Consider the following 27,483-nt stretch of genomic DNA (forward strand, 5'->3'; position numbering starts at 1 on the left):
AGCATAATAATTAGCATATTTTAATATAGCGCACATGATGCCATTGAACTCAATTATGCATTACTGGCTGTACTAAATTACAGTGCCAGCATCTTTACTGTGCATGAAAATGGTGATATTTCATTAAGGGAATATGCCAAGATCGAAATCCCACGGACTTTCATTGGAGCAGCGACCGCCATGTCAGTCAAGCAGGGAACTCCGGTTGCCCATTCTTATAGATATAGTTACATAGGCTGAAAAAAGACCTAGGTCCATTAAGTTCAACCTTTCTCCTTGTGATCAGTGTTTTTTTTTTCTTTGGATAGGCAATACATTGTGATCTTGGGACAATCACCTTAACTCTTGTTATGCTGTTGACAGGCACATTTCCTGGAGAATATCCACTAGAATTAATCAAATGCTTGGAATTTACCTTACCTGCACATTTTTACTAACAGTGTACAACAAAGCAGAGGTTGGCTCAGAGGGTGAAGGTTATGTGTGGAAGTCTTCAGAAACGGCGGATGAAGAGGAGGAGGACCTGCAGAAAAGCCTTTGGGGTGAGTAGGTAAAAGCGAAATCAGCTGTGGGGTCTGTGCTCACGCATGGCTGCCAGAGGTATAGGCCTAACACGTAGAAGGCAGGACTGTGAAGTCAGAGTTGTGTCCATTTTGGTGGGAGTCTGTGCTCACGCATGGCTGCCAGAGGTATAGGCCTAACACGTAGAAGGTTCTTTTGCAGAATGGAACTGACAAGCAGAAGCAAATAAAGAAAATTAGTGTTACAAACTCGTCCTTTCCTTTTCTTATAGTAAAAAAAATGTATTGCAAATCTTACCAATATGTCATAAAATTGCAGTTATTTTACTAGTGTCTGCAGCATCATTTCATGGTGGCCATAATGCTAGCAGAGTCCTTGACTGTATGGTCTAGTCCGGATTTACACACCCATGTTTTGCAGTCTGAGTTCGGACTGCCATGAAATGACCAGTAGCAGGTCTCCAGGCCTGGACTCGACAGCCTCATATATACCTGCAATGCCACACTTCTATGTATCATGGTCCTAAAACAGACCGTGGGGCATGGACTGTCCATGGGTCTCCTGACCTGAACTTGACAGCCTGATAGACATGCGAGGTTGTCAGTTTTGCGTCAAGAGACCCGCGACAATCTGTCAATCAAAGTCCACACTCAGACCATGACATAAAGATGTGTGAATGTGGCTCTATACTTTTGAGCTTATGTCAAGTGGACCCCCAGTCAGTCCGTGATACTGACTGTAAAGCACGGACATGTGAATTCAGCCCAACAGTTTGTGGTTCCCTTTTCCCCATTAACATGAAAGAAGAGTAAAGATCTTGTGGATCCTGATAAATTTCATTGGAACTGACAGTCCTAGGATTTCTCTGCTGATCGTCATCCAGAGTGTTAAATGTATCATCCATATCTACAACTGTTTTTTTATTTTTTATTTTTCAGGACTCAAAATTACTAATGAAGAGGACACTGATAGTGAGAGTGGAAAGAGTGTATGCTCCGAGCAGATGGACAGCCGTCCTGCTTCCCCCCTTCTGGATGATGTTAAAGGTCATTTTTCTCTTTATGTCCGTTACCATGTAGTCCGTATCATTTTTTCATTTTTGTGGGCTAAACCAAATAATGTCTATTGAAATATTAAGCCCTACCCCAAAGGATTGTGGGGTAAATAGGCTGTCATCTTCCACGTGGTTCTGATAGTGACGCTGTTTTATTATACAGTTTTTCAGAATGAAGTTTTAGGAACATTGCAGAGAGGTGTGGAAGAGAATATTTCCTGTGATAATCTTGTATTAGAAATCAACTCGCTCAAGTAAGTTGGAATCTGAATAGTCCTTCAACTGCAAAACCATTTCCCCCCTTAGATATGAACATATCGTTCATATACCGAGTCATTGGAATGGTTGTGTTATCAAGTGATGGGGTACATATATGTATTACGTGTAAGCCGGAGATTTGGTCCTAAATGTAAGAAGTTCCTCTATCTACAGATATGCCTATAACATCTCTCTAGCGGAAGTGATGCAGATCTTATGCAAAGTGGTCCTGGAGTTCCCATTGCAGCAGCTGAATGGAGCCCTTGATGCGAATCCTTACTGTAATGTGGTACTGCCTGTGAGTGTTACATGATGTTCTTCTTTTAAAGATGGAAAGCTAGAAAATAATCTAAAAAAATGAGTTCTTAATTTTGGAAAGGTTAAGTAACAAGCAGAAAGCAGAAAAAGACATCAGAATTTTGTTACACTCTTTTTTGGTAATTTTTATTTTAAATATCCTGATTTTTTTTATACTAAAAAGACAATATTTTTTTCATGCAATTTTCAAACTGGCCACTGGGGCTCTTTAAATTGTATTTCCTGTTCTTACAGGAAGAGTGGTCACCAAGCACCATATGATCAGAGGCAGGATTTACAATGACCGGTGATAACACAGAATCCACCAATCACAATAGGTGATGTCACAGCGGACTCTGAGCCCCCTCCCTTCAATAAGAACTATGCCCAGGCTCATTAGATGCTTCAGTACAAAAGATAGGGTCATGGTCTGACTAACTTGGCAATGTACATGTGTTGTTTCCTGAAAGAAGAGGAAGTTCATCTAAAAAATCCCCAGTGGCCAGTGTGAAAACTGCAAGAATTCTATTTTTTATTTTTAATACAGATTATGATATGTGGCAAAAACATAGCCAAAATACATACATTCAACACAACTTTATTTAAATAAAAAGTAATTTTCTGATGGATACCATCCCTTTCAAAAGAGGGTTTCATGGGTACTAAAAACGTTTGTCCAAGAGTAAGAAATGTTAGAAAATCTAGAAATAACCATTATTTAACCTTTCAGTTCTCCTCACTCTGGTGGTCTTTGCTGGTTCTGCAGCGATGACAGTGGATACAATGCTCATATGAATAATGAACAAACCACCATCACTGCAGGGCTAGAGAGGACCACTTGGTCGGATTGGGTTTTGTTATGTAAATATTGGTCATATGTCATTGCTTACTTTTGGGCACATTTTCTAAAATTCTCAAAAACCATTTTGCTATTTTTTGAAACCCTATTAATTAAAAGGATGGTAACATACAGAAGACTCAAATGATTGTGTGTTAAAATAATCATGCATTTCATATAGATACAATTTCTGTTTACCCAGCTCCTAAAAAGATGGACCCCAGTTTTTAAAAACTACGTAAAGCGTGCGTCTGACCACTTGTGCTGTCTTAGTGCAATGGAAGAATTCTTTTTGGATCATGAACCTCTTTGGGCAGCAACTGCAAAGGTAATAAACTGAAAGATAAATAGATTTAGACAGGAGCTGTGGGAGCCTCAAGAGGAGGTTAGGGGTTTGACAATTGGAGGTCCACGTTCTGCCTGTAATTATAAGGGTATTGAAATATGAATTAAGTTTATAAAGGTTTCCTTACTCCTTGAGTAGAACCTGCAATTTGCTTGTGGGCACATAACACCCCCTTAAGGATGCCCCTCCAGGCTCTATTTACCCTTCAATTGTCATTGGGGCCATCCTGTAGTAGTTCCAGTGCTCATGGACAGTCAGCATAGCGCATAACTATACTGGTTGTAGAATAGAGCTTTTACGGTGAGGTGTGAGATTATGGAAAGGGGCAGAGCTCCTTCATTATTGTGCAGAGCTCTTAGCAGATAGCAGCGTGCTTGTGTGCTGGTAACTAAGAAGAGCTATGTACTTCAGGATGGGGCTGTACACAGAGGGTATGAGAGGAATGATGTTCTGCAGGATGGGGCTGTATATAGAGAGTCAAAGAGGAACAATATACTGCAGGATGGGGCTGTATATAGAGAGTATGAGAGGAATGATATACTGCAGGATGGGGCTAGATATAGAGGGACTCAAAACTTTCAGATTAAAAACATATCCAATATGGTTCCACAAACTGGAGATGCCAACAAAGCTCACACGTTTCAGGTACAACAAGCGCTTGGTCATGGCATAAAAGCAAGTACACACAAAGTGGTTTAAAAACTCTAAGAAGGAAATGACACGATAAGCTAAACAAATTAATCCATTAATCAATTAAAATCCACACAGTTTTCCTCCTTTGTATCCATAGTATCAGGTATAGATACCTGGCATGAAAATCTTTTCCTGGTTGGGCAGTTTATTGCAACCATTACTAATTCACCTTCTGGGTAATTTATCAGATACTAAACAGGTTTTACAAGAATTTGGTTGATCAGTGTACTTGGATTACTGCAGACATTGTATTCCCATATACCATCATCCCTCCCAACCATGCTATCTCTGCTCTTCCTGGTTCCTAAACATGTATAGTAGATATACCCAAGTTTTAACAAATTATTCACAACAGGTTGTTTTTTATTTATTACAACACATTTTTTTTCAGGTTTGTTAACAAGTTTTACCTGCAATTTATGGAAGCAAAATTCTCTCCATCCATCGCTATCATTCCAAATTCATATTCGCTGATGTTAATCCCTTCATTCTTTTTACAGTTGGTACGGTCGTCCTATCGACGATTTACTCATCATTTGATTATTTTGGATGACTACCATTACCAGACTTCTTTCAATAATAATAATTACAATTTCAAATGCTCACCAGATTATCATTTCATTTTTGGATCTTGTGTACTGGTCATTTTTCCAGTAACAGGATTTAAATGGTTGCTTACCGCAAAGTGACTGTAGCTAGTACAATCCTTTATTCTGCCTCTTGCCATCCTCTTCATACACTTAAAATTATACTTGTTGGGGAACTAATACGACTCAAAAAAGAACTGCTCTACAGACATTTGCTTTCTTGCTGAAAGAGGTGAAGTATGTGATTGACTGTCACAGTGACAGTATCCTTCTTGGATGCTGCACAGGGCTATGCATGTGACTAACATCAGAAATCAATCAGCAATGGTATCAACTCACAATAAAAACAATCTGCTATTCAGTTCCTCCTCATCTCAGTTCTTCATACCCATAAGTTTCCAAAAATATGTAATATTAAAAAATACCAGTCCTCTTTAATGATTTCAATCTAAATTTTGTTGTCACCATGGGTTGAATTTGTAGCACGGAAGTTACCTACAACTGGGCTGTTATTCTCACCCAACTTTGATTTTAAAATACCCCCCCGACATGGTTCTTCTGTTACAAGTGTGGCCATTTACGACACAAATAAGTTTTGTCAGCCTCTCAACCCTTTGAATCCACTGTCGTGAGACATAATTATAATATAAAACTACATCTTTTGTGTTTCCATTGAAGTACTGTTCACTTAGTTTTGTATCAATGGTAAAATTGTACAATTGGAAATATCTTTTCGATACTGGCAAAGCAGGAGTTGTCAGGTGGAGGTGAAAAAATACACCAAGGTACAAGGAAGAAACTTTTTATGCTGGACTTAGCCTGTATATTAGCAATAAGTTTAAGTGTTTTTTTATGTAAAGGGGTTTTACCAATATTGCAAGTTATTCCCTATCTACAAAATATTGGAAAGTATGTGATCGCTAGGAATCTTGTTTGAATGGGTCAGCAGTGGACCCTTTTCATAGCCCATTGTGGCTAGGAATCTGCTGATAGCTATAACACAAGACCTCAAGTACCCTTCTTTTGATGTGTCATGTGTCCAGAGATGATGTTATCCTTGTTTTTATTTTTAAATGTATGGACATGTAGGCTATGTTCACACATTGCGTTTTTGATTCGTTTTTTTCCCGCAGGCAAAACCTGCTCTTTTGGCAGTAAAGAAGCAACATCAGAAAAAGCAGGTTTTGCTGAGTATTTGCAGCATTTTTATGCGTTTTTGTCAGTGTACATTTATATCTTGTGCATACTGATGAAGTTTAGTGTATAAAAAAAATATCCTGATTCAACTTCCTCAGGTTTTGGCAGACATGGGGAGTGCAGGCAGACATGGCACATACAGACACAGGCCTTCCTGGCTCTATCTCTGTGGCAGCACCAGCGCTATGGTGCCTCAGGAGGACCCTTCAAGGGCCCCCCTTCCACTGATACCCCCACCGCTATGACTGCCTTTAAATCCGGGGGGGGTCCGGTTCAGATCCGCTCCACCCCCCGGACTACCACGCCTGCCTGGAGCCCTTTTGGGCATCAGCTTTATCATTTACACCGTGGCTCCGGCCTAGCCGAAGCCGCCGCCCCCTGGCCCGCCCCCCGCGGATGACGAATATGACTCTATAGTGTCATAGAAGGGGCGGATCCAGACTGAAAGGGCGCGTTTTTTCACTGCACTGCCGCCCTTTTCAGCTCTCCGCCCACCTTCTTCTTCATACTCTGGTGGCCATTATCTACTGCAGGAAAACATTAACCCTGCAGCTACCGGTTGGCACATACAGACCAGGCCTGCCAGTCTCCGGGGGGCACAGGACTGTGGATCTTCGGCGCCGGACCTACAGACACACTGGTGGGGTAAGATCACAGCGGGAGTCTCTCCCTCGGCTGTGAATCCTATAAGCTCCTCTGCATAACCAGGGGCCTCTGCATAGCCACCCCTGTACACTATGCCGGGCTCAAGGTCCTAGAGAACCAGGCAGGACTGCTATTATGCACTCTGTACAGCCTGCAGTAATACTCTCCCCAGTGGCAGCACGTACCCACACTGCCAGGACTGCATCCAGGCTGCTGTGCCAGAGCCCCAAGAAGCCCCTGCCAATACTTCAGTGTCTAATACCACGCCGGAATGGGTCACTCAGATGTCGCAATCTATGACGCAGTCTATAGATAACCTCACATCCACATTGCTTCAGGCTCTGCAGAGTCATGCCTCGGCTATGAACACTACCCAGCAAAGGGAGAGTTCCACTCGGGGACATGATGGCACGGGCACATCCACGTCTAGGTCAGGACGCAAGCGGACCCACAGGTCACGTTCATCTGCTTCATCCCATACCACACGGTCATCCCCTTCTAGGGAGAGACACCGTAGTCCCAGCTCATCTAGACCGTCCCCTGCCGGGGACAGACATTACAGATCCCCACAGCCATCCCTGACCAGACAAGGCCTCCGCTCCGGTTCACCCAGCAGGAGACGCCTTAGTGATACACAGGATTTCGGAAGACATCTGTGATTCCGACTCGGACAAGGAAACCGAAGGGTCCCTAATCCCTATCCCCCCTAGCAATACAGTGCTAGTCGATGATCTAATCTCATCCATCCATCGGGTGCTGGACATCTCTGTTCCACCCCCGGAGACACCAGGACATAAGATTTCCTTTGAAGGAGTTCTGAAACCGCCTAAAGTCTTCTTTGACTACCCAGAATTTAAAGCGATCTTTAAAAAGCAGTTCTCACAACCTGAGAAGAAGTTTACTAATTGCAAATATCTGGAGGCGCGGTACTCCTTCCCACAGGAGGTCACCAAACAATGGACAGATCCACCTGAAGTGGATCCCCCAGTCTCTAGGCTAGCAGCACAGTCACTCCTTTCACTGCCAGATAGCTCAACCCTCAGGGACACAGCAGACCGGCAGGTAGAACGCATGGCTCGTTCAATTTTCGAGGCCTCAGGGGCCTCCCTGGCTCCCGCGTTCGCCTCAGTTTGGGCTGCCAAGGCCATCTTGGCTTGGGCCCAAAAATTTACAAACTAGCCTACAAGTATCTACCCCTGAACTGTCGGACCAAGCGGCCCAAATAGCAGTTGTAGCAGATTACATGCTTCATGCAGCTCTGGATTCTGCTAGAGGTGCAGCGGGGATAGCATCAAACGCCATCACGATTCGGCGTATCCTCTGGCTACAGGAATGGAAAGCAGATGCAGCCTCAAAGAAGTCCCTCCCATACCTCAGTGGTCGACTTTTCGGTGAACAGTTGGACACAATGATATCCAACGCCACCGGGGGTAAGAGTACCTCTCTCCCCCAACTGAAGCCCAAACGCACTTACAAGAAGCGCAACCAAACACGATTCCAATCCTTTCGGAACTCTTCCGGCTGGTCCGTCTCGCGACCAGCACAAAAGAACAACCGCACCCCACGCAGAGACAACTCGCGGTCGACGCAGAAGTCGGACAAGACCTGGCAGTCAAGAGCAGGCCAGTCAAAGTTTAAAGGAGGAAAATCTCAGAATTCCTCCTCATCTTGACTCACGGACTCCGAAAGAAACCCCACCTGTAGGCGGCCGTCTTTTGCTCTTTCATCAAGTCTGGCTGCCTATTACAGAAGACAGGTGGGTCAGGGAACTAGTGTCTTGGGGATACAAGATAGAGTTCACTTCCAACCCACCAAACAGACTCTGTCTGTTCCCCCAAAACCGCCAGCCAAGGCTCGTGCCTTCCACCAAGCGGTCTCCTCGCTTCTTTAAGCAAGAGTCATAGTACCAGTTGCCGCAGCCGAGCGCTTCCGAGGGTTCTACTCCAATCTATTCGTAGTCCCCAAGAAAGGAGGTGGCGTATGGCCCATACTGGACCTAAAACAGCTCAACAAATATGTACGGGTACGTCATTTTCGCATGGAGTTCCTTCGGTCCATCATTGCGTCCATGGAGAAGGGAGAATTTCTCGCCTCCATAGACATTCAAGACGCATACCTGCATATACCAATTGCGACCGCCCATCAGAGATTTCTCAGGTTTGCAATCGACCAGGACCACTACCACCAGTTCATGGCTCTCCCTTTCGGACTCGCCACGGCTCCCAGAATGTTTACCAAAGTCATGGCAGCCACCATGGACATCCTGCACTCCAGAGGCATAGTAGTCGTTCCATATCTGGGCGATCTCCTTATCAAGGCTCCCACCTTCAAGGACTGCGAGCTCAGTGTCTCAATCACAAACGACATTCTGAGTCGCCTGGGCTGGTTAGTCAACCTACAAAAGTCATCACCACCCCCGAGTCAGTCTCTGACCTTCCTGGGAAAGTTATTCAACACCTTCAGGGGTCTAGTGCTCCTTCCCAAGGACAAGGTGCTGCCTCTCCGTTTAGGAGTCCGCACCCTCCTAAGCAAACCCCCCCCGATCTCTCCGGTTTGCCATGAGAGTCCTTGGCGGGATGGTGGCGGCAATAGAAGCGGTCCCATTTGCCCAGCTTCACCTCAGGCCTCTCCAACTAGCCATCCTCAAGTCATGGGACAGGAACCCTTTTTCTCTCGACAGGGAGTTCCAGTTGACGTCGTCAACCAGGAGGTCCCTGCACTGGTGGCTCAAGCCAACCTCACTGACAAAGGGGAAATCCTTTTTCACGGGTCAAGGGAAGGTTCTGACCATCGACGCGAGCCTGACGGGTTGGGGTGCGGTACACCTACACCACAGGGCAAGTGGTCCCCAGCAGAAGCGACCATGCCCATCAACATCTTGGAAATTCGTGCCGTCCTCCTGGCGTTGAGAGCCTTCCATCACTTACTGGTAGCCTCTCACATCAGAGTACAGTCCGACAATGCCACGGCTGTGGCATATGTGAATCGCCAAGGGGGGACCCGCAGTGCCCAGGCGATGCGAGAAGTGACACACATTCTACACTGGGCAGAAGACACAGGTTCGGTTCTCTCTGCGGTCCACATTCCGGGTGTGGACAACTGGGAAGCAGACTTTCTCAGCTGGCAAGGAATGGACTCGGGAGAGTGGTCTCTCCATCCCGAAGTTTTTCGCCAGATCTGCCATCGCTGGGGGACTCCCGACGTGGACCTAATGGCATCTCACTTCAATGCCAAGGTCTCCAACTTCATGGCCAGGACACACGACCCGCGGGCGCTAGGAGCGGATGCCCTGGTTCAGGACTGGACGCAGTTCCAGCTCCTGTACATTTTTCCACCTCTCCCCGATATCCAGAGTGGTGAGGAAAATCAAGCAAGAGGAAGTTCCAACCATCCTAATCGCACCAGACTGGCCCAGACATACGTGGTATGCCGACATCGTACAGCTCACAGCAGACGTCCCCTGGCGTCTCCCCGACCGCCCGGATCTTCTGTCACAAGGCCCGTTCTACCACCAGAACTCAGGGGCCCTCAATTTGACAGCATGGCCATTGAGACCTGGGTTTTAACCCAGTCAGGGTTCTCGCCTGACGTCATTGGAATCATGATCAGAGCACGGAAACCAACCTCTGCAAAGATTTATTAGGCTATGTGCCCACGATGCAGAAATGCTCAGGATTTTTTCCTGAGCGTTTCTGCATCTCCCTGGCAGAAAAAAAACGCATGCTGATTGTACATGCTTTTTCCTGACAGCGACATGCGGAAATGGAGCTTTATTCACTGACATTTCCGCATGCGGATTGACCAGCGCTTTCCAAGCGATTAGCATCACTTGAAAAGTGCTTGTGACAACAAGGTCACACTATATAAATCCATGCAAACTGCATGGATTTATATAGTGTGGCCCGAGAGAGTGGTAAAAAATAAATATATACTTACCCTCCGATGGCCCGCGCTGGCTTGCTTCGCTCGGTGGCGGCAGCGGTGGATTGAAAGACCTGCCGACGTCAGCGTCGCCTGACCCGTCACATGACTCTGACGTCAGCGCAGGTCCTTCAATCCACTGCAAAGTGACGGTAAGCAAGCAGGAGCGCAGCGCGGGCTGCCAGAAGGTAAGTATATATTTTTTATTTTATTCTTTTTTTTACAGATTTTTTAATGGTACCTGGGTGTGGATGAGACTCTCCTCTCATCTACACCCGGGTACCATCCGCACATTAGAACGCACCAATTACGCAAGTACAGATGCAGTCTTGCGGAATTGGTGCGTTCCAATGCAAGTCAATGGCGGCGAAAACGCAGCATTTCCGCAAAATAATTGGTAGTGCTGCGTTTTTTTCCGCAATGACAATCCGCGGTGGAAATTTCCGCAGCATGTGCAAAGCACATGCGGATTATCATTGGGGAACATTGCTGCCCTTCTACCATGCGTTTCTGCAGCGTTTACGCAGCTGCAAAAACGCATCGTGGGCACACAGCCTTACCGTACCTGGAAAGCCTTCTTTACCTGGTGCGAATCTCGTGGCCAAACCCCATTCCCTTATTCCCTCCCCAGGGTACTTGGTTTTCTCCAATCGGGTCTGGAGGCCAGACTGTCCCTGGCCTCCCTTAAGAGCCAGGTGTCAGCTCTCTCAGTGATTTTTCAGAGGCGCATTGCTAACAAGCCGCAAGTAAGGACATTTCTCCCGGGGGTTTCCCGATTGGTTCCCCCCTACAGATGACCACTAGAAACGTGGGATCTCAACCTGGTGCTGACAGCATTGCAGGAAACACCTTTTGAACCCCTTAGGGAAGTCTCACTCCGCCTTCTATCCCAGAAAGTAGTTTTCCTTGTGGCAATCACCTCGCTACGCAGGGTGTCTGAACTCACAGCACTCACCTGCAGACAACCCTTCCTGGCTTTTTACCAGGACAAGGTAGTTCTCCGTACGGTCCCATCCTTCCTTCCGAAGGTTGTGTCCAACTTCCACCTCAATGAGGAAATTTCACTACCATCCCTCTGTCCGGTCCCGGTTCATAGAGTGGAGAAGGCTCTGCATACGCTTGACCTTGTCAGGGCATTACGTATCTATGTGTCTAGGACTGCGCCCTTCCGGAAGTCTGATTCTCTTTTCCTTCTTCTGGAAGGCGGCCGCAAGGGTTTACCAACTTCCAAAGCTACCCTTGCCAGGTGGATCAAATCCACCATACAAGAGGCCTACTGCCTCAAAAATTCTCCTCTTCCAGCAGGTATTACGGCACACTCTACACGTGCGGTAGGGGCCTCCTGGGCCATTTGGCACCAGGCCTCGGCGCAACAAGTGTGTAAGGCAGCTACCTGGACTAGCCTACACACGTTTACCAAACACTACAGGGTTCATACCCAGTCCTCAGCAGACGCGAGCCTGGGTAGACGTATTCTGCAGGCGGCGGTGCCCCAATTGTAGGGGCCCGTCTACACAATATTCGTCCATTGCTTCCCACCCAGGGACTGCTTTAGGACGTCCCATGGTCCTGTGTCCCCCAATGAGGCGACAGAGTAAAGGAGATTTTTGTGTACTCACCGTGAAATCTCTTTCTCTTAGCCTCTAATTGGGGGACACAGCACCCACCCTTTGCCCGTTCCGGGCCGTTATGTTGAGTTCTCATATTGGTTTTCCTTTGAGCTCGTACATAGTTGCCTTCTTATAGGCATGGTATGTTATCCATGTTGCGTTCCTCCTACTGCTTTTGCACAAAACTTGAGAAGGCTGACGCCATCCAGGGGTGAATACTGCAGAGGAGGAGCCACAGTTAATCTTTTTCAGATTAAGCATAGTGTCGCCTCCTAGTGGACAGCAGCATAACACCCATGGTCCTGTGTCCCCCAATTAGAGGCTAAGAGAAAGAGATTTTACGGTGAGTACACAAAAATCTCCTTTTTTGCACTACGAAAAATGCTGAAAGAAGGGACATGCTGCATTTTCCAAATGACAAAAAAGGAAAAAACTAAGGTGTGTTCATGAGATTTCTGAAATCTCATAGACTTTGCTGGTACTGTAAAATGCAGCTGAAAATTTGCATTAAAAAAACATAAAAAAAACCTCTGCAAAATCTCAATTTGTGAACGTAGCCTAAAAGTGCTTTTGTAATATTAACATCTACCCCTTTTCTAGGTTCTAATGGGATTTTACCAGCAGGATGTGCTGGCTGAAGAGATGATTCTCCGTTGGTTCTCACAAACAGAAATAACAGATAAGGGACGGCAGCTACGGAAAAAACAAGCAGTAAGACGGTGTTTGTGTTTCCATGTTGCAATTTATTATTTTGAATATAAATTCTATAGTGTCACTTCTTCCTTAGGGAATCAGTCACCATATTTGCCCTATGTAATCTATTACTATGGGCATACAGGTTATAGACTGCTGAGGACAGTGATCCCTGTATGTCTCATATCAGATGTCTTGTTGTGGATAAATCGTCTAAAAACTTTATATAAATGATCTCTTCCAGGCTATGGTGAGGACACTCCCGGGAAGATAACTCTGCCTCCAGAGCTTATTGTACATGAAGGAGGAGTTACCAGTGATGTGTAATGGCCGTCTCTGCTCTCCTGATCTCACTGCAGAGCTGTGTGTGATTATACCTGACACATCTGCAAGTTCCTCTCAGCTTCAGCTTCCATATCACAGGCAGACAGGGCTGCAATATTGTTACAATACAGCAGAGCTCAGAGAGCTGCAAAAATGTGTTTACAAGAAGGGAAAATTAATTTCTCCTGTTTTGTGTTAGTTACTTGTCTCACACTGGTAACTGCCGCTTTATGTAAAATAAGCTCTGGAGGCAGAGTTATCTTCCAGACAACATACTCCCCATAGCCTGGAAGAGGTCATTTATATACACTGCTCAAAAAAATAAAGGGAACACTCAAATAACACATCCTAGATCTGAATGAATGAAATATTCTCATTGAATACTTTGTTCTGTACAAAGTTGAATGTGCTGACAACAAAATCACACGAAAATCATCAATGGAAATCAAATTTATTAACCAATGGAGGCCTGAATTTGGAGTCACCCCCAAAATTAAAGTGGAAAAACACACTATAGGCTGATCCAACTTTGATGTAATGTCCTTAAAACAAGTCAAAGTAAGGCTCAGTATTGTGTGTGGCCTCCACGTGCCTGTATGACCTCCCTACAATGCCTGGGCATGCTCCTGATGAGGTTGCGGATGGTCTCCTGTGGGATCTCCTCCCAGACCTGGACTAAAGCATCCACCAACTCCTGGACAGTCTGTGGTGCAACTTGACGTTGGTGGATGGAGCAGGACATGATGTCCCAGATGTGCTCAATCGGATTCAGGTCTGGGGAACTGGAGGGCCAGTCCATAGCTTCAATGCCTTCATCTTGCTGGAACTGCTGACACACTCCAGCCACATGAGGTCTGGCATTGTCCTGCATTAGGAGGAACCCAGGGCCAACCGTACCAGCATATGGTCTCACAAGGGGTCTGAGGATCTCATCTCTGTACCGAATGGCAGTAAGGCTACCTCTGGCGAGCACATGGAGGGCTGTGCGGCCCTCCAAAGAAATGCCACCCCACACCATTACTGACCCACTGCCAAACCGGGCATGCTGAAGGATGTTGCAGGCAGCAGATCACTCTCCACAGCGTCTCCAGACTCTGTCATGTCTGTCAGTGTGAACCTGCTTTCATCTGTGAAGAGCACAGGGCGCCAGTGGCGACTTTGCCAATCCTGGTGTTCTGTGGCAAATTCCAGGCGTCCTGCATGGTGTTGGGCTGTGAGCACAACCCCCATCTGTGGATGTTGGGCCCTCATACCACCCTCATGGAGTCGGTTTGTAACCGTTTGTGCAGACACATGCACATTTGTGGCCTGCTCGAGGTCATTTTGCAGGGCTCTGGCAGTGCTCCTCTTGTTCCTCCTTGCACAAAGGCGGAGGTAGCGGTCCTGCTGCTGGGTTGTTGCCCTCCTATGGCCCCCTCGACGTCTCCTGGTGTACTGGCCTGTCTCCTGGTAGCGCCTCCAGCCTCTGGACACTACGCTGACAGACACAGCAAACCTTCTTGCCACAGCTCACACTGATGTGCCATCCTGGATGAGCTGCACTACCTGAGCAACTTCTGTGGGTTGTAGAGTCCGTCTCATTCTACCACGAGTGTGAAAGCGCAACCAACATTCAAAAGTGACCAAAACATCAGCCAGAAAGCATTGGTACTGAGATGTGGTCTGTGGTCCCCACCTGCAGAACCACTTCTTTCTTGAGGGTGTCTTGATAATTGCCAATAATTTCCATCTATTGTCTATTCCATTTGCACAACAGCATGTGAAATTGATTGTCAATCAGTGTTGCTTCCTAAGTGGACAGTTTGATTTCACAGAAGTTTGATTTACTTGGAGTTATATTCTGTTGTTTAAGTGTTCCCTTTATTTTTTGAGCAGTGTATAAGAAAAACATGGAATTCTCTGGAATAAGACATCTGATTGCAGATATTCAGCTTCCTATGACCTACATGGCCATATAAATGACTTAGGAGGGTTGATCCTACTAACAGATTCCCTTTAAAGGATTTTTCACCTCTCGCCTTTTAGTAAAAAATCATGCTTGCGGTGATAAAAATAACAAATTCATGCAGGATTCACCTTACCCAGGTCCAGTGCTTTGTCTCCGCCACTGCAGTGGGGACATCTCCTCAACAGCACGGCAGCCTGTCACCGAGCTTTTACCAAAAAAAGATGAAAGTTGAAAACCCCAATAATGCTGTGCAATGTGATTTGAGAATGTTAAATGTACAAATAAGATAACTACATGTACATAAATGTGTATATGCAGATCGGGAAAACTTTTTAAAGTAAGAAAGGAAGCTATTCCCAGATGAGTTGAGACCAGCCTAATGTGCATTGGAGTGTCCCAACCCTCCAACAGCCTCAGATATCAGAAGGAAGGATCGAGAATGTTAGGTTTCATCATATCCCTTTCTTTGTTCCTGCAGAAGTTCTTGGCTGTCCCCATTGAAAGCACATGTCATTTAACTAATAGATGTCCATGGTATATGGCCACCTTGGAGAGATTGGGAATGGAGAGAAGGGAAGGGAATAGTACAAGCTTTATTTAGGCTTGGCTGATGTGGTATTGAAGTGAAGGCTATTGTAGATCATCACTACTTCTGTGATTGCAGTGTTTTGTTAACTTTCCTGTTTGTTAATACAGCTTCAGAAATTTATACAGTGGTTGGAAGAAGCAGAGGAGGAATCTTCAGATGATGAGTGATGTGGACGGTGACCGTACTTCTACTCACAGCCCATACGTACTTGTTGGTTAGTCACCACTAACTGATGAATCAGAACATGAAGATTGGCTTCCAGAGGATCGGCCATATTTCCATCATGGCCTCAGTGCCACAAAATACAATTATATCAATTGACTGCCAAGGATTATGTAGACTGTCCCTTCCACATAAGCATTACTACCATCAGGGTAACGCATATGCTGGGTGGCATTGTTTTTTGGTGCTGCTCGCTCTGGGCTTATTTTAAAACCACCTTCTCTTAGACTGGTTTTACACATCTGACATGCGTGGTCCGACTGCAGAGCGATATGCTCAGACCAGTAGTGAATTTCCTGACCTGAACTCAATAGCCTCATGTATGCCTAGGAGTTATCGAGTTCTGGTCAGGAGACCCAGGTACGGTCTGTATTCAGCCTTTGATTGTCGGATATGTGAAACTTATCTCAACCCTTCAGTTTTATGTTCTGTTGTATCACATTTACAAACAAATGAATTATTGGTTTGTTATTTCTGATGACTCCACCATGATTTAGGATTTATGATCCAGGATAATGGGACAGGAATTTGCGCCAGCACCAACCTTCGCAGGACTAAAACGTAATGTGTTTGCGTGCAAATATTTATTTTGGGGAACAAATAAAAAACTATATGGATCTTGAATGATTTTGGAGTTCTAGCTTCATGATAATGAAACCAATGAAGAATGACCATGTGCATGGAAATAAAGAACACGGTTGTTGCACATATACTAGAGTCTTGGGTGACAGATGCAAACTACAATATACAATACAAATCTAAAAAATCAAGTTCACATATACCATGTATAAGGCTAATAGTCATTTTATTGTATTTCATAATCAAAAATGTGTTGATTTACATGATAAGAGGGTTTCATTAAAAAGAAACCATGATGGACAAGGACAACAAAATCAAAGGGACAATATAGGAGGATGGAATAATTAGACTGTAATTATGATATCAAAAATGAAAGATTGGAAAGTATGATTATATTATGGGGTTATGTCGGGTGAGAATCATATATCCAGCATCAATAAATGTATATATAATATAGGATTAAAGTGTGCAACAGATATTCAACCACTGATGGGTATAAAGTGCATAGAAAAGAAAATCAGATGCTAAATAGTAAATACCAAACAACAATTATTGTTTTATTATAACAGAATGGGTCTATAGAACCACATAAAAGCATTGTGCCACAAGTTCAGTTAGTCCATCAATGAACAATACAAGCCATATATAAGTGCCTAATGCAAGATAAAAAGAACCCAAAGCATGGTGAGAAAAAGATCATGATAAACTTATACCAAATGTTATCTTCTGGAGTCCCTGTGATGACGTCGGACCCAACGCGCATTTTTTCGCTGCCATCTTTGGCCTTGGGTTTGACGCTATTCCAGGGAATCGAGGAGGTACCCATGGGCGTGGAGAGGGGGTGAATATTAATTTTCTTTAATAGCGCTGTGTGAGTCGCAGCCGCGGTTCCTGCTGCTGCTCAGCGATCCTCTGTGCCTACTATTAGAATGAATATTCACTTCCATGGGCGTGGAGAAGAGTGAATATTCATTCTCTTTAGTAGTGGGCTCATGTGATCGCAGAGCCGCTGCAGGAAGCGGCAGCTGTGACTCACACTGCCCTATTAAGGAGAATGACTGACTATTCACTCCTCTCCATGCCCATAGTCCCGGCGTGGAGAGGACTGAATATCCCGGCAGCTCACTTCGGCGTCTGAGGGCGCATGGCATTGATGTCATGTACTGCTCAGATGCGGAGGTGACCTGCTGCTGGCAGAACAGGTCCCAGCGCTGGAGCACAGGGAAGGAAGGTGAGTAGGAGTGTTTTATTTTTTTTCATGTTTGCAATGATGAAAGGGGGGGTGGCATGCATGCCAGGATTGGGGATGAGGGGTGCCATGCATGCCAGGATTGGGGATGAGTGGGCAATGCTTACCAGGATGGGGAAATTTACCAGTAGCTGCTGCATTTCCCACTCTATGCTTATACTCAAGTCCAGGGCTATGGAGTCTGTGTCCATTTTGGTGGAGTCGGAGTCAGTATAAAATGGACCAACTCCGACTCCTAAAATATATTAAAAATTGGGTACTGAAGTTCAATGCAGTTTGTGGGGAATATTTTTTTCATAAGAATTTGGGAAAGTTATGAAATGTCCTATAATTGTCTGTCCTATTCCTGATCTAAGGGTCTACACTTTTAGCTGAGATGAATCTGTGCTACAGTAAATTTATCACTTAAACATGAGCCATGTATGAGGGAGTCGGTGGTATGGAAATTGAGGAGTCAGAGTTGGAGGTTTGGCTTACCGACTCCATAGCCCTGCTCGAGTCAATAAGTTTTCCCAGTTTTTTGTGGTAAAACTAGGTGGGTCGGCTTATACTCGAGTATATACAGTACAGACCAAAAGTTTGGACACACCTCATTTAAAGATTTTTTTGGTATTTTCATGACTATGAAAATTGTACATTCACACTGAAGGCATCAAAACTATGAATTAACACATGTGGAATTATATACTTAACAAAAAAGTGTGAAACAACTGAAAATATGTCTTATATTCTAGGTTCTTCAAAGTAGCCACCTTTTGCTTTGATGACTGCTTTGCACACTCTTGGCGAGCTTCAAGAGGTAGTCACCGGAAATGGTTTTCACTTCACAGGTGTGCCCTGTCAGGTTTAATAGGTGGGATTTCTTTCCATATAAATGGGGTTGGGACCATCAGTTGTGTTGTGCAGAAGTCAGGTGGATACACAGCTGATAGTCCTACTGAATAGACTGTTAGCTGCTTTTTTCTTGCCATAATACAAATTCTAAGTAAAGAAAAACGAGTGGCCATCATTACTTTAAGAAATGAAGGTCAGTCAGTGCAAAAAATTGGGCAAACTTTGAAAGTGTCCCCAAGTGCAGTTGCAAAAACCATCAAGCGCTACAAAGAAACTGGCTCACATGAGGACCGCCCCAGGAAAGGAAGACCAAGAGTCACCTTTGCTTCTGAGGATAAGTTTATCCGAGTCACCAGCCTCAGAAATCGCAGGTTAACAGCAGCTCAGATTAGAGACCAGGTCAATGCCACACAGAGTTCTAGCAGCAGACACATGGACATTAGACCAGGAATGGACATTAGACCAGTTGAAATCTGTGCTTTGGTCTGATGAGTCCAAATTTGAGATCTTTGGTTTCAACCACCGTGTCTTTGTGCGAAGCAGAAAAGGTGAACGGATGGACTCTACATGCCTGGTTCCCACCGTGAAGCATGGAGGAGGAGGTGTGATGGTGTGGGGGTGCTTTGCTGGTTACACTGTTGGGGATTTATTCAAAATTGAAGGCATACTGAACCAGCATGGCTACCACAGCATCTTGCAGCGGCATGCTATTCCATCCGGTTTGCGTTTAGTTGGACCATCATTTATTTTTCAACAGGACAATGACCCCAAACACACCTTCAGGCTGTGTAAGGGCTATTTGACCAAGAAGGAGAGTGATGGGGTGCTATGCCAGATGACCTGGCCTCCACAGTCACCAGACCTGAACCCAATCGAGATGGTTTGGGGTGAGCTGGACCGCAGAGTGAAGGCAAAAGGACCAACAAGTGCTAAGCATCTCTGGGAACTCCTTCAAGATTGTTGGAAGACCATTTCCGGTGACTACCTCTTGAAGCTGATCAAGAGAATGCCAAGAGTGTGCAAAGCAGTCATCAAAGCAAAAGGTGGCTACTTTGAAGAACCTAGAATATAAGACATATTTTCAGTTGTTTCACACTTTTTTGTTAAGTATATAATTCCACATGTGTTAATTCATAGTTTTGATGCTTTCAGTGTGAATGTACAATTTTCATAGTCATGAAAATACAGAAAAATCTTTAAATGAGAAGGTGTGTCCAAACTTTTGGTCTGTACTGTATACGGTATTTGTCGATTTGTATAATATTTTAAGATATCCAGGCGATCCACATATGACTTTGCAAGGATGCTTCTAAAAGTTTTTACAAAGTTAGCAGCTGCTTAATTAGTATGCTTGATCAGGGAGCTGACTATCAGATTGAATACCTAAAGAGAAGGCAGGGACGTTTTATTACTGTCTCTGCCTTCCTGATCTCAGTATGCACATTGCTGAATGAGCCCTATGTATACAGTAAAGGAAGCAGTAACAACGCTTCCTGCTCCAGCCCTGCTGATCATAAGATTTCCGTGTGCCAGGAAGGTTGCAGGAGTTGTTGGGTCTTGGCAAACCCAGATCAGCTTTGCAGTGCAGGCAAGGGACTGAATTTGCTCTGTGACTGCAGCTGACATCCCAGTTAGGCCATGGCCCCACTCTCAGTATTTCTCAGGAGTGGGAGCCAAAACCAGGAGTGGGTGATAAATGTAGAATTGGCGACTTGTTTCTATTATACCTTTTCTCTGATTGTTCCTCACCTGGTTTTGACTCCCACTCCTGAGAAAAAATATTGACCAAATACTGATAGTGGGGCCGTGGCCTTAAAGAAGAAATTGGCAATAAGAAAAAATATCTGTAAAGTTGAAATACCCCCCCCTTCCACCCTCCCTGCCAAATGTCTTCTATGATCTTAATGGGACACAATCTGTGAAATAAATATAATACGGACAAAATAGAAAAAATAAAAAATGTCAGCACACCGCTAGTCCAAACCGCAGTCTCGACTACCCCTCCCCCAATTAAAAAAAAAAATGAGGATTTTTGGTAATTACTGTGGGAGACACAGGAGACCGTGAGTGTACGCTGCTGCCACCAGGAGGCTGACACTAATAATACACTCAAAAGTCAGCTCCTACTCAGCAGACTCCACCCACCTACTAGCGCCAAGCTACTTTGTTAGTGAGAAAGCAGTAGGAGAAACAACAAAAGGAAAAACAAAAGAATGGAGAATAACCACAAAGATGTGCTCAATGAGACAAAAAAAATTCTAACAGAGCTGTGCCTCCCAATGAAGGCTACAAGAAAAATTTTATTCTACAAAAAATCCTGTTTTTCTCGGGCGCTTCATTCAGTGTACATAGGAGAACATGGGATGTCCAAAAGAAGTCTCAATAGGTGGGAAACAGAAGAAACCGAGAACATAAAGGTAAAATGATGGTAACACAGATATCTCAGGCCGTAATCCAGGCAACTGCCACTTGCAGCACCTTTCTACCCAGACTCGTGGCCCAGGAGACCCCTACTGCCTGGGTACAGTGAGCCATAACCCACACTGACCCTTGCCCGATACGCTTCGAGAATGGCAGAACTAATCCAGTAAGTGATAGAGGCCGAGAGGCTCTACATTGACCTTCTGGAACGAGAGAGAGTTTGAACGTCTGAAATCGGCCATCACTGACAAGCAGTGATGCACTGCTCTGACCATGTCCAACATGTGTAACGAGCGCTCTGCAAGATGAGAGGGAGAAAGGCACAAAAAATGCAGAGCAAAGAAGAGCTCTCGTCAAAGTCGGAAAGGTGAAACACAGGGTTGGACAAGATATGAGGCATACCGCTATGTACTTTTAAATGATCTTAAAGTGCTATTTATCTGTCTATGTGAGTGTAATACCATGGACCTGATGAAACAGTCCTTACTATTTTACACTATCGTTTGATGTCTGTCTGTCCTATAGAAGTAGCACTGGATGATTATTCCTCAGGATGCTTTGCATTGTGGAAAAGCTGACACCAAGCCATGGTGATTTAAATGAAGACATCTATCTTATGAGACCTCTGAGCAAACTATAACAACACCTTACTCTGGTCATGAGTGCCTGAATCTGTACTATCTTATGTTTGAGTGTCTGAAATTATATTTTTTGCGACTTTTCCTTCAGATTGAATATAAACCTGTGAACCTCTCTTAGAAATAGAAAATAACACTAGATTGGGGAAGGGAGAGTATAACTTGGAAAAAAATTAGAAGCCAAGTAAGGAGATCCATGGAGAGTGAGTTTTGAAAGATCTATCTTGTGGAAGAGTGGAAATTTCTACCTTGTATTCGTAGAAGATTACCTCTCTGACCCTAACATAGTCTACTGCAGAGAGCCATTTGTCGAGGAAGAGGAAGACTATCGACCACCTGAAAGAGGGCCCGGGTGGGGGTGTCCCGACATGCTGAGGAAAACTTGTTGCCTCTGGGTCTGGAGGACTTATCTGACTGGTTGCGTGGATGCCAAGATGGAACTGGTGTAAAAGAAGGTATGTTTTTCTCTTGAGAAGCGGAAGGCCTCTCTTGATAGATGGAAGAGAAGGAGAAGAGAAACATTGCAGGGGTGCTGCAGTATTGGTCTCCCAGGGGAGCAGACAACCTACCTGATCCCAGAGGATGTATTCCAGGTAGTACTATATGGAGAAGAGAATGGCTACGATCCCACTAGCAAGCCTGCAGCATGCTCCAAGAGGAAAATGACGATGGCCAAGGAAGATGAAAAAGAGGGCAAAAGGTTGAAGTACGGGAAGAGAGCCCACATTCGAAACTGATTGGCTGGTGGGAGAGTGAGGTGTGGCCTGCTAGAGCCAGCCAGGCCGCAACAGAAGTCAGGACCTAAATTAGAGAACCGGCTTCAACAGGGGCACCATGGGAACCACATTGGCGCGAGAGGGCAGTGAGCAATGTGGGCCCTAGGATGAGACCGGGAATATCGACTGAGGAAGGACAGAAGGGGGTGCCCTGGGAAAAAAGGGGCCGAATGGGAACATTACCACTACATTGCGCTAGCTCCCCTTGGCTGGTGCCCTCTGCAGCAGTCTGTGCCAATGGGGCTATACTTGCCTATCCTGAAGGGGCTTGATCCTGGTCCCAGGATCCTCTTCTCTCTATCTTACACGCCACACTTGGCAGGCAGAAGACAAAGAGCAAGTACTGTCCATACCAGTATCTTAACATCAATAGTGTCAGAAATGGTTCTGCCACCAAGACGAGAGATGATATGGTCTGACCCTTCACAGACTGTTCTCTCTGTCATATGTCAAGATTACAAAGTGGCCATTTCTCGCTGTTTCCCTACCTAAGGGTGTAAAGAGAAAAAGATTAGTGCAATATCAAAATTAACATAGGTAGAGATAGGGATGGGGCTCAGACTTGTGCCTGCCACCCATGTGACATGAAAGGGAGTCCGTCACCCAGGGGCATACATAGAAATCATGGCCACCACAACAACAAAAAATAATTACTATATGGCGGGGTCACAGAAGAGCATATCTCAGAACTTTGCAGCCTTTACAAAGTAATTTTCCTCCCACTGAAGCTCTAGATTCCCCTTTCATTGCACCCATAAAGTATAATGCCAACAAAAGTGCCCCACAAACATTGTATGGTACCCCCACAGTGAATTCTTCCACAATACCCTCCACAAGCACAGTATGATGACCCTACTGTACCCCACCTCAACTCCCCCCAGCAAAATATGGTGACCCCAACACAGTATGTTCCCCCAACTGTGACCCCCACACAGCCCTCTATGCAGTATAATGGGCCTACATACAGTATAATGGCCGCCGAACTTCACCACACTGTATAATGGCCCCCACTAACCCTCCAAACAGTATAATGGTCCCCACATAGCCCTCCTCACAGTATGATGGAAACCTTCACACTGTATAATTGCGTGCATACAGTATAATGGCTCCCACATAGCCCTCCAAATATTATAATGCCCCCCACATAGCCCTCCAAATATAATGGCCCCCAAATAGACCTCCATATAGCATAATGGGTGCCATAGTCCTTCATATAATATACGGCACCCCTTAGTCCTCCATACAATATAATACACTCCCCATAGTCCTCCATATAGTATAATGCACTCCCCATAGTCCCCCATATAGTATAATGCACTCCCCATAGTCCTCCACTGCCATCACCCCCAAAATCCATTTTAAATTAGCTTTATAGTGTTGTAAGGGTATTGGTCCCTATAATAACCAAACTATCATTGTACCTGTTACTGGTCTGAGAAAATAATAACACTTCTAGTGTGATCAGGTGTGCTGTATTTCCCACCACCTGGGGTCAGTGGTGGGGGGTGCCGCAGACCACATGCACATTTTGGTGTATTCCACAACCAATGTTACTATTACGTGACTGTCTCAGGTGCGAACGACCTGTCGCCTGTGATAGTGAATGGCAAAGCAAGAGCCGCAGAAAGTCAGACTGTAGGCTCATTTAGGGTTGGAAACGAAGTTACTGCAAGGGAGACAGGAGACTGGTGTGCAAGACCTGCAATAGTTGGGGCGAAAATGCCAAACCTACGTGGTTAAGTGCAAGAAGATCCCTGATGCTGAAAAGGTGTGAAGAGACCGGTTGTGGGCAGGCTTACTATGCCCCTACTTAGAAGCAGGCCGTGTTTAACATAGAAAAAGAAAAAGCAGCACTCACCATTTCCAAAGTTAAAAGTCCTTTATTGTAGCGTTCCCCTGCACACCGCAAGCATGTCCTGAACGCTACAAAAAAGGACTTTTAACTTTGGAAATGGTGAGTGCTGCTTTTTCTTTATCTATGGAATGCATCAATTACTATTTGTTTTAGCATTGCATCACTGTATTCCATTTTTTGAACTTAGCCAGTTGTTCCACTAAAGGGTGATATGTTTATTTTTGTAAAAGCTGTGGTCTGGGGCCACCGACTATCTCTCTCACCCTGTCTGTATAAGTCTGTGTTCACATGGAGGTTTTGTAGCAGATCCTTTCCAAAATCGTCCTCAAAAATGGTTGGAAAACTCTCTTTATTCATTTCTATGGGAAATCCACTTTGTTGTTCATATGAGAAGTTTCTTGGTTATTTTTTTCTTTAAGAGGTTTTGAAAAACTGGTGGAATATAGGAAGTCAATGTCACTTCTTTGAGGCAGATACTGAAGGAAACCTCTCCAAACTAGGCACTGTCCAATCAAAAGCCTGCAAAAAAATGCTTCAGAGAAAAATAACGTCCAAAATTTCTCAGAAAAGGGCTTAACAACATGTGGCGCGTCTTCCCGATTCTTTCACACAGTAAACACTGAGCTTGGCTGACAAACATGTCTTCTCAACAGCGAAAGTAAAGTAACCCACCGCCAGATATATTTGGTGGCAGGTTTTCTCCTGTTAGTATGTAGGATTAAACAGTAAAATCCATCCTGGTAACATATGTGTGCTGCTGGTACCTGTGGGTGGTGTTTAAATACTGATGCATTTAACCCCTTTACCCCTGAGGGTGGTTTGCTCGTTAATGACCAGGCCAATTTTTACAATTCTGACCACTGTCACTTTATGAGGTAATAACTCTGGAACGCTTCAATGGATCCCACTGATTCTGAGACTGTTTTTTGTGACATATTGTACTTCATGATAGTGCTAACATTTCTTTGATACGACTTGCGTTTATTCGTGAAAAAATCAAAAATTTGGCAAAAAATTTGAAAATTTCGCAATTTTCAAACTTTGAATTTTCATGCCCTTAAATCAGAGAGATATGCCACACAAAATAGTTAATAAATAACATTTCCCCCATGTCTACTTTACATCAGCACAATTTTGGAACCAAATTTTTTTTTTGTTAGGAAGTTATAAGGGTTAAAAGTTGACCAGCGATTTCTCATTTTTCCAACAAAATTTACAAAACCATTTTTTTAAGGACCACATCACATTTGAAGTGACTTTGAGGGATCTATATAACAGAAAATACCCAAAAGTGACACCATTCTAAAAACTGCACCCCTCAAGGTGCTCAAAACCACATTCAAGAAGTTTATTAACCCTTAAGGTCCTTTACAGGAATTTTTAGAATGTGGAAGAAAAAAATAAACATTTAACTTTTTTCACAAAAATGTTACTTTAGACCCCAATTTTGTTATTTTCGCAAGGGTATCAGGAAAAAATGGACCCCAAAACTTGTTGCGCAATTCCTTCTGAGCATGCTGATACCACATATGTGGGGGAAAACCACTGTTTGGGCACACGGCAGGGTTCGGAAGGGAAGGAGTACCATTTGACTTTTTGAATGTAAAATTTGCTTGAATAATTAGTGGACTCCATGTTGCATTTGGGGAGCCCCTGATGTGCCTAAACAGTGGAAACCCCCACAAGTGATACCATTTTGGAAACTAGACCACTCAGGGAACTTATCCAGATGTGTGGTGAGCACCCTGAACCTCCAGGTGCTTCACAGAAGTTTATAACATGGAGCCGTGAAAATAAAAAAATCTAATTTTTTCCACAAAAATGATCTTTTAGCCCCAAATATTTTATTTTCACAAGGGTTAAGAGGAGAAAATGGACCCCAAAAACTATTGTGCAATTTCTCCTGAGTACGCCGATACCCCATGTGTGGGGAAAATACACAGTTTGGGCACACAGCAGGGTTCAGAAGGAAAGGAGCACTGTGTGACTTTTTGAACGCAAAATTGGCTGGAATCGAGAGCGGACGCCATGTCGCGTTTGGAAAGCCCTTGATGCGCCTAAATAGTGGAAACCCCCCACAAGTGACCCCATTTTGGAAACTACACCCCTCAAGGATTTTATCAAGGACTATAGTGAACATTTTGAACCCAGAGGTACGACACAAAATTTGATATTAGGTCATCATATTGAATAAATTGTCATTAGTCTTGAGAGCAACTGCTCGCTACTTGAGTTTACATCGGGTACTCGGGTATGCACCATGTATCGCGGGTGCTCGAGTGACATGCTCGAGTCCCTGCCCCACGTTTCACGGTTGTTAGACACCCAAAAAAAACATGCGGGGATCGCTCGTGCATGGCAGGCGATCCCCGCAAGGTTTTTTTGGCTGCGAAGCCTATGGGGCGGAGACTTGAGCATGTCACTTGAGCACCCGCGATACTCGGGGCATACCCGAGCACCCGATGGAAACTCAAGTAGCGTGCACTTGCGTTTAACACTAGTCGCTGTATCGTCATCATTTTTTTTTTTTACTTTTGAAAAAATCCCATCCCCAACACAACCCTAACCTCAACCCTAACACAATCCTAACCCTAGCACAATCCTAACCCTAGCACAGCCCTAACCCTAGCACAGCCCTAACCCTAGCACAACCCTAACCTTAGCACAACCCTAAATCTAGCACAACCCTAGAGTTTATTTTTTACACCGTTCCTTGTGCAGTATAAGTGATTAGACGACTTTATTCTTCACGTCGGTGTGATTACAGTGATACCGGATTCATATTGGGTTTTTATGATTGGCAGCTGTCACACACTAAAAGACGCTTTTTTTTTTGCAAAGACTAGTTTTTGCATCGCCATATTTTGAGAGCTATAATTTTTCCAGATTTCGTCCGACAGAGTCATGTGATGGCTTGTTTTTTGCAGGACAAGTTGACGTTTTTATTGGAACCATTTTCGAGCACATGACATTTGTTGATCACTTTCTATTCCGATTTTTGGAAGGCAGAATAAACAAAAACCAACAATTCAGGAATTGTTTTTTTTTATGCCGTTCCACGTATGGTAAAATTGATAAGGCAGCTTTATTCTTCAGGTCAGTACATTTACAGCATTACCACATTCATATAGTTTTTTTATTTTTTGGCGCTTTTACACAATAAAAACTTGTATCGCTTTTTTTTGAGAGCTATAACTTTTTTATTTTCTGGCTGATGGAGCTGTATGGCGGCTTGTTTTTTTGCGGGACAAGATGACGTTTTCAGCTGTACTATTTTTATTTATATTCGTCTTTTTGATCACGTTTTATTCCATTTTTTCTTTGGCGGTATGATGATAAAGCATCGTTTTTTTATTTTATTTTTTTACCGTGTTCACTAAAGGGGTT

The 27,483-nt window shown here is 44.4% G+C and overlaps 1 protein-coding gene and 1 long non-coding RNA gene across 3 annotated transcripts in view; one reads left to right on the forward strand and one right to left on the reverse strand.

Annotated features, from left to right (window-relative positions):
- EIF2B5 (eukaryotic translation initiation factor 2B subunit epsilon) overlaps positions 1 to 16,368 on the forward strand; it is a 29,413-nt gene extending 13,045 nt beyond the window's left edge. Inside the window, exons 10-16 of the mRNA XM_073675311.1 lie at positions 441 to 542; positions 1,461 to 1,568; positions 1,740 to 1,830; positions 2,009 to 2,132; positions 3,172 to 3,297; positions 12,569 to 12,679; positions 15,630 to 16,368. Coding sequence (XP_073531412.1) covers positions 441 to 542; positions 1,461 to 1,568; positions 1,740 to 1,830; positions 2,009 to 2,132; positions 3,172 to 3,297; positions 12,569 to 12,679; positions 15,630 to 15,689 — 722 coding nt within the window. The 3' untranslated portion in view covers positions 15,690 to 16,368. The remainder of the gene's footprint in view (positions 1 to 440; positions 543 to 1,460; positions 1,569 to 1,739; positions 1,831 to 2,008; positions 2,133 to 3,171; positions 3,298 to 12,568; positions 12,680 to 15,629) is intronic.
- On the reverse strand, positions 5 to 24,173 carry LOC141259395 (uncharacterized). 2 transcript variants are annotated; one of them, XR_012318410.1, is made up of 3 exons: positions 24,100 to 24,173; positions 15,067 to 15,138; positions 5 to 730 (listed from the first exon to the last, which is right to left on the reverse strand). It is a non-coding gene; the product is annotated as an uncharacterized lncRNA (long non-coding RNA). The 2 variants fall into 2 exon arrangements; XR_012318411.1 differs by lacking the exon at positions 15,067 to 15,138 and having other exon boundaries at positions 24,100 to 24,172.
- Between the last annotated feature and the right edge of the window lie 3,310 nt (positions 24,174 to 27,483).

The sequence above is a fragment of the Phyllobates terribilis genome, unplaced genomic scaffold (genome assembly GCF_046119375.1).
Source record: "Phyllobates terribilis strain yellow unplaced genomic scaffold, ASM4611937v1 Scaffold_3__8_contigs__length_932513732, whole genome shotgun sequence".
Taxonomy (NCBI): domain Eukaryota; kingdom Metazoa; phylum Chordata; class Amphibia; order Anura; family Dendrobatidae; genus Phyllobates; species Phyllobates terribilis.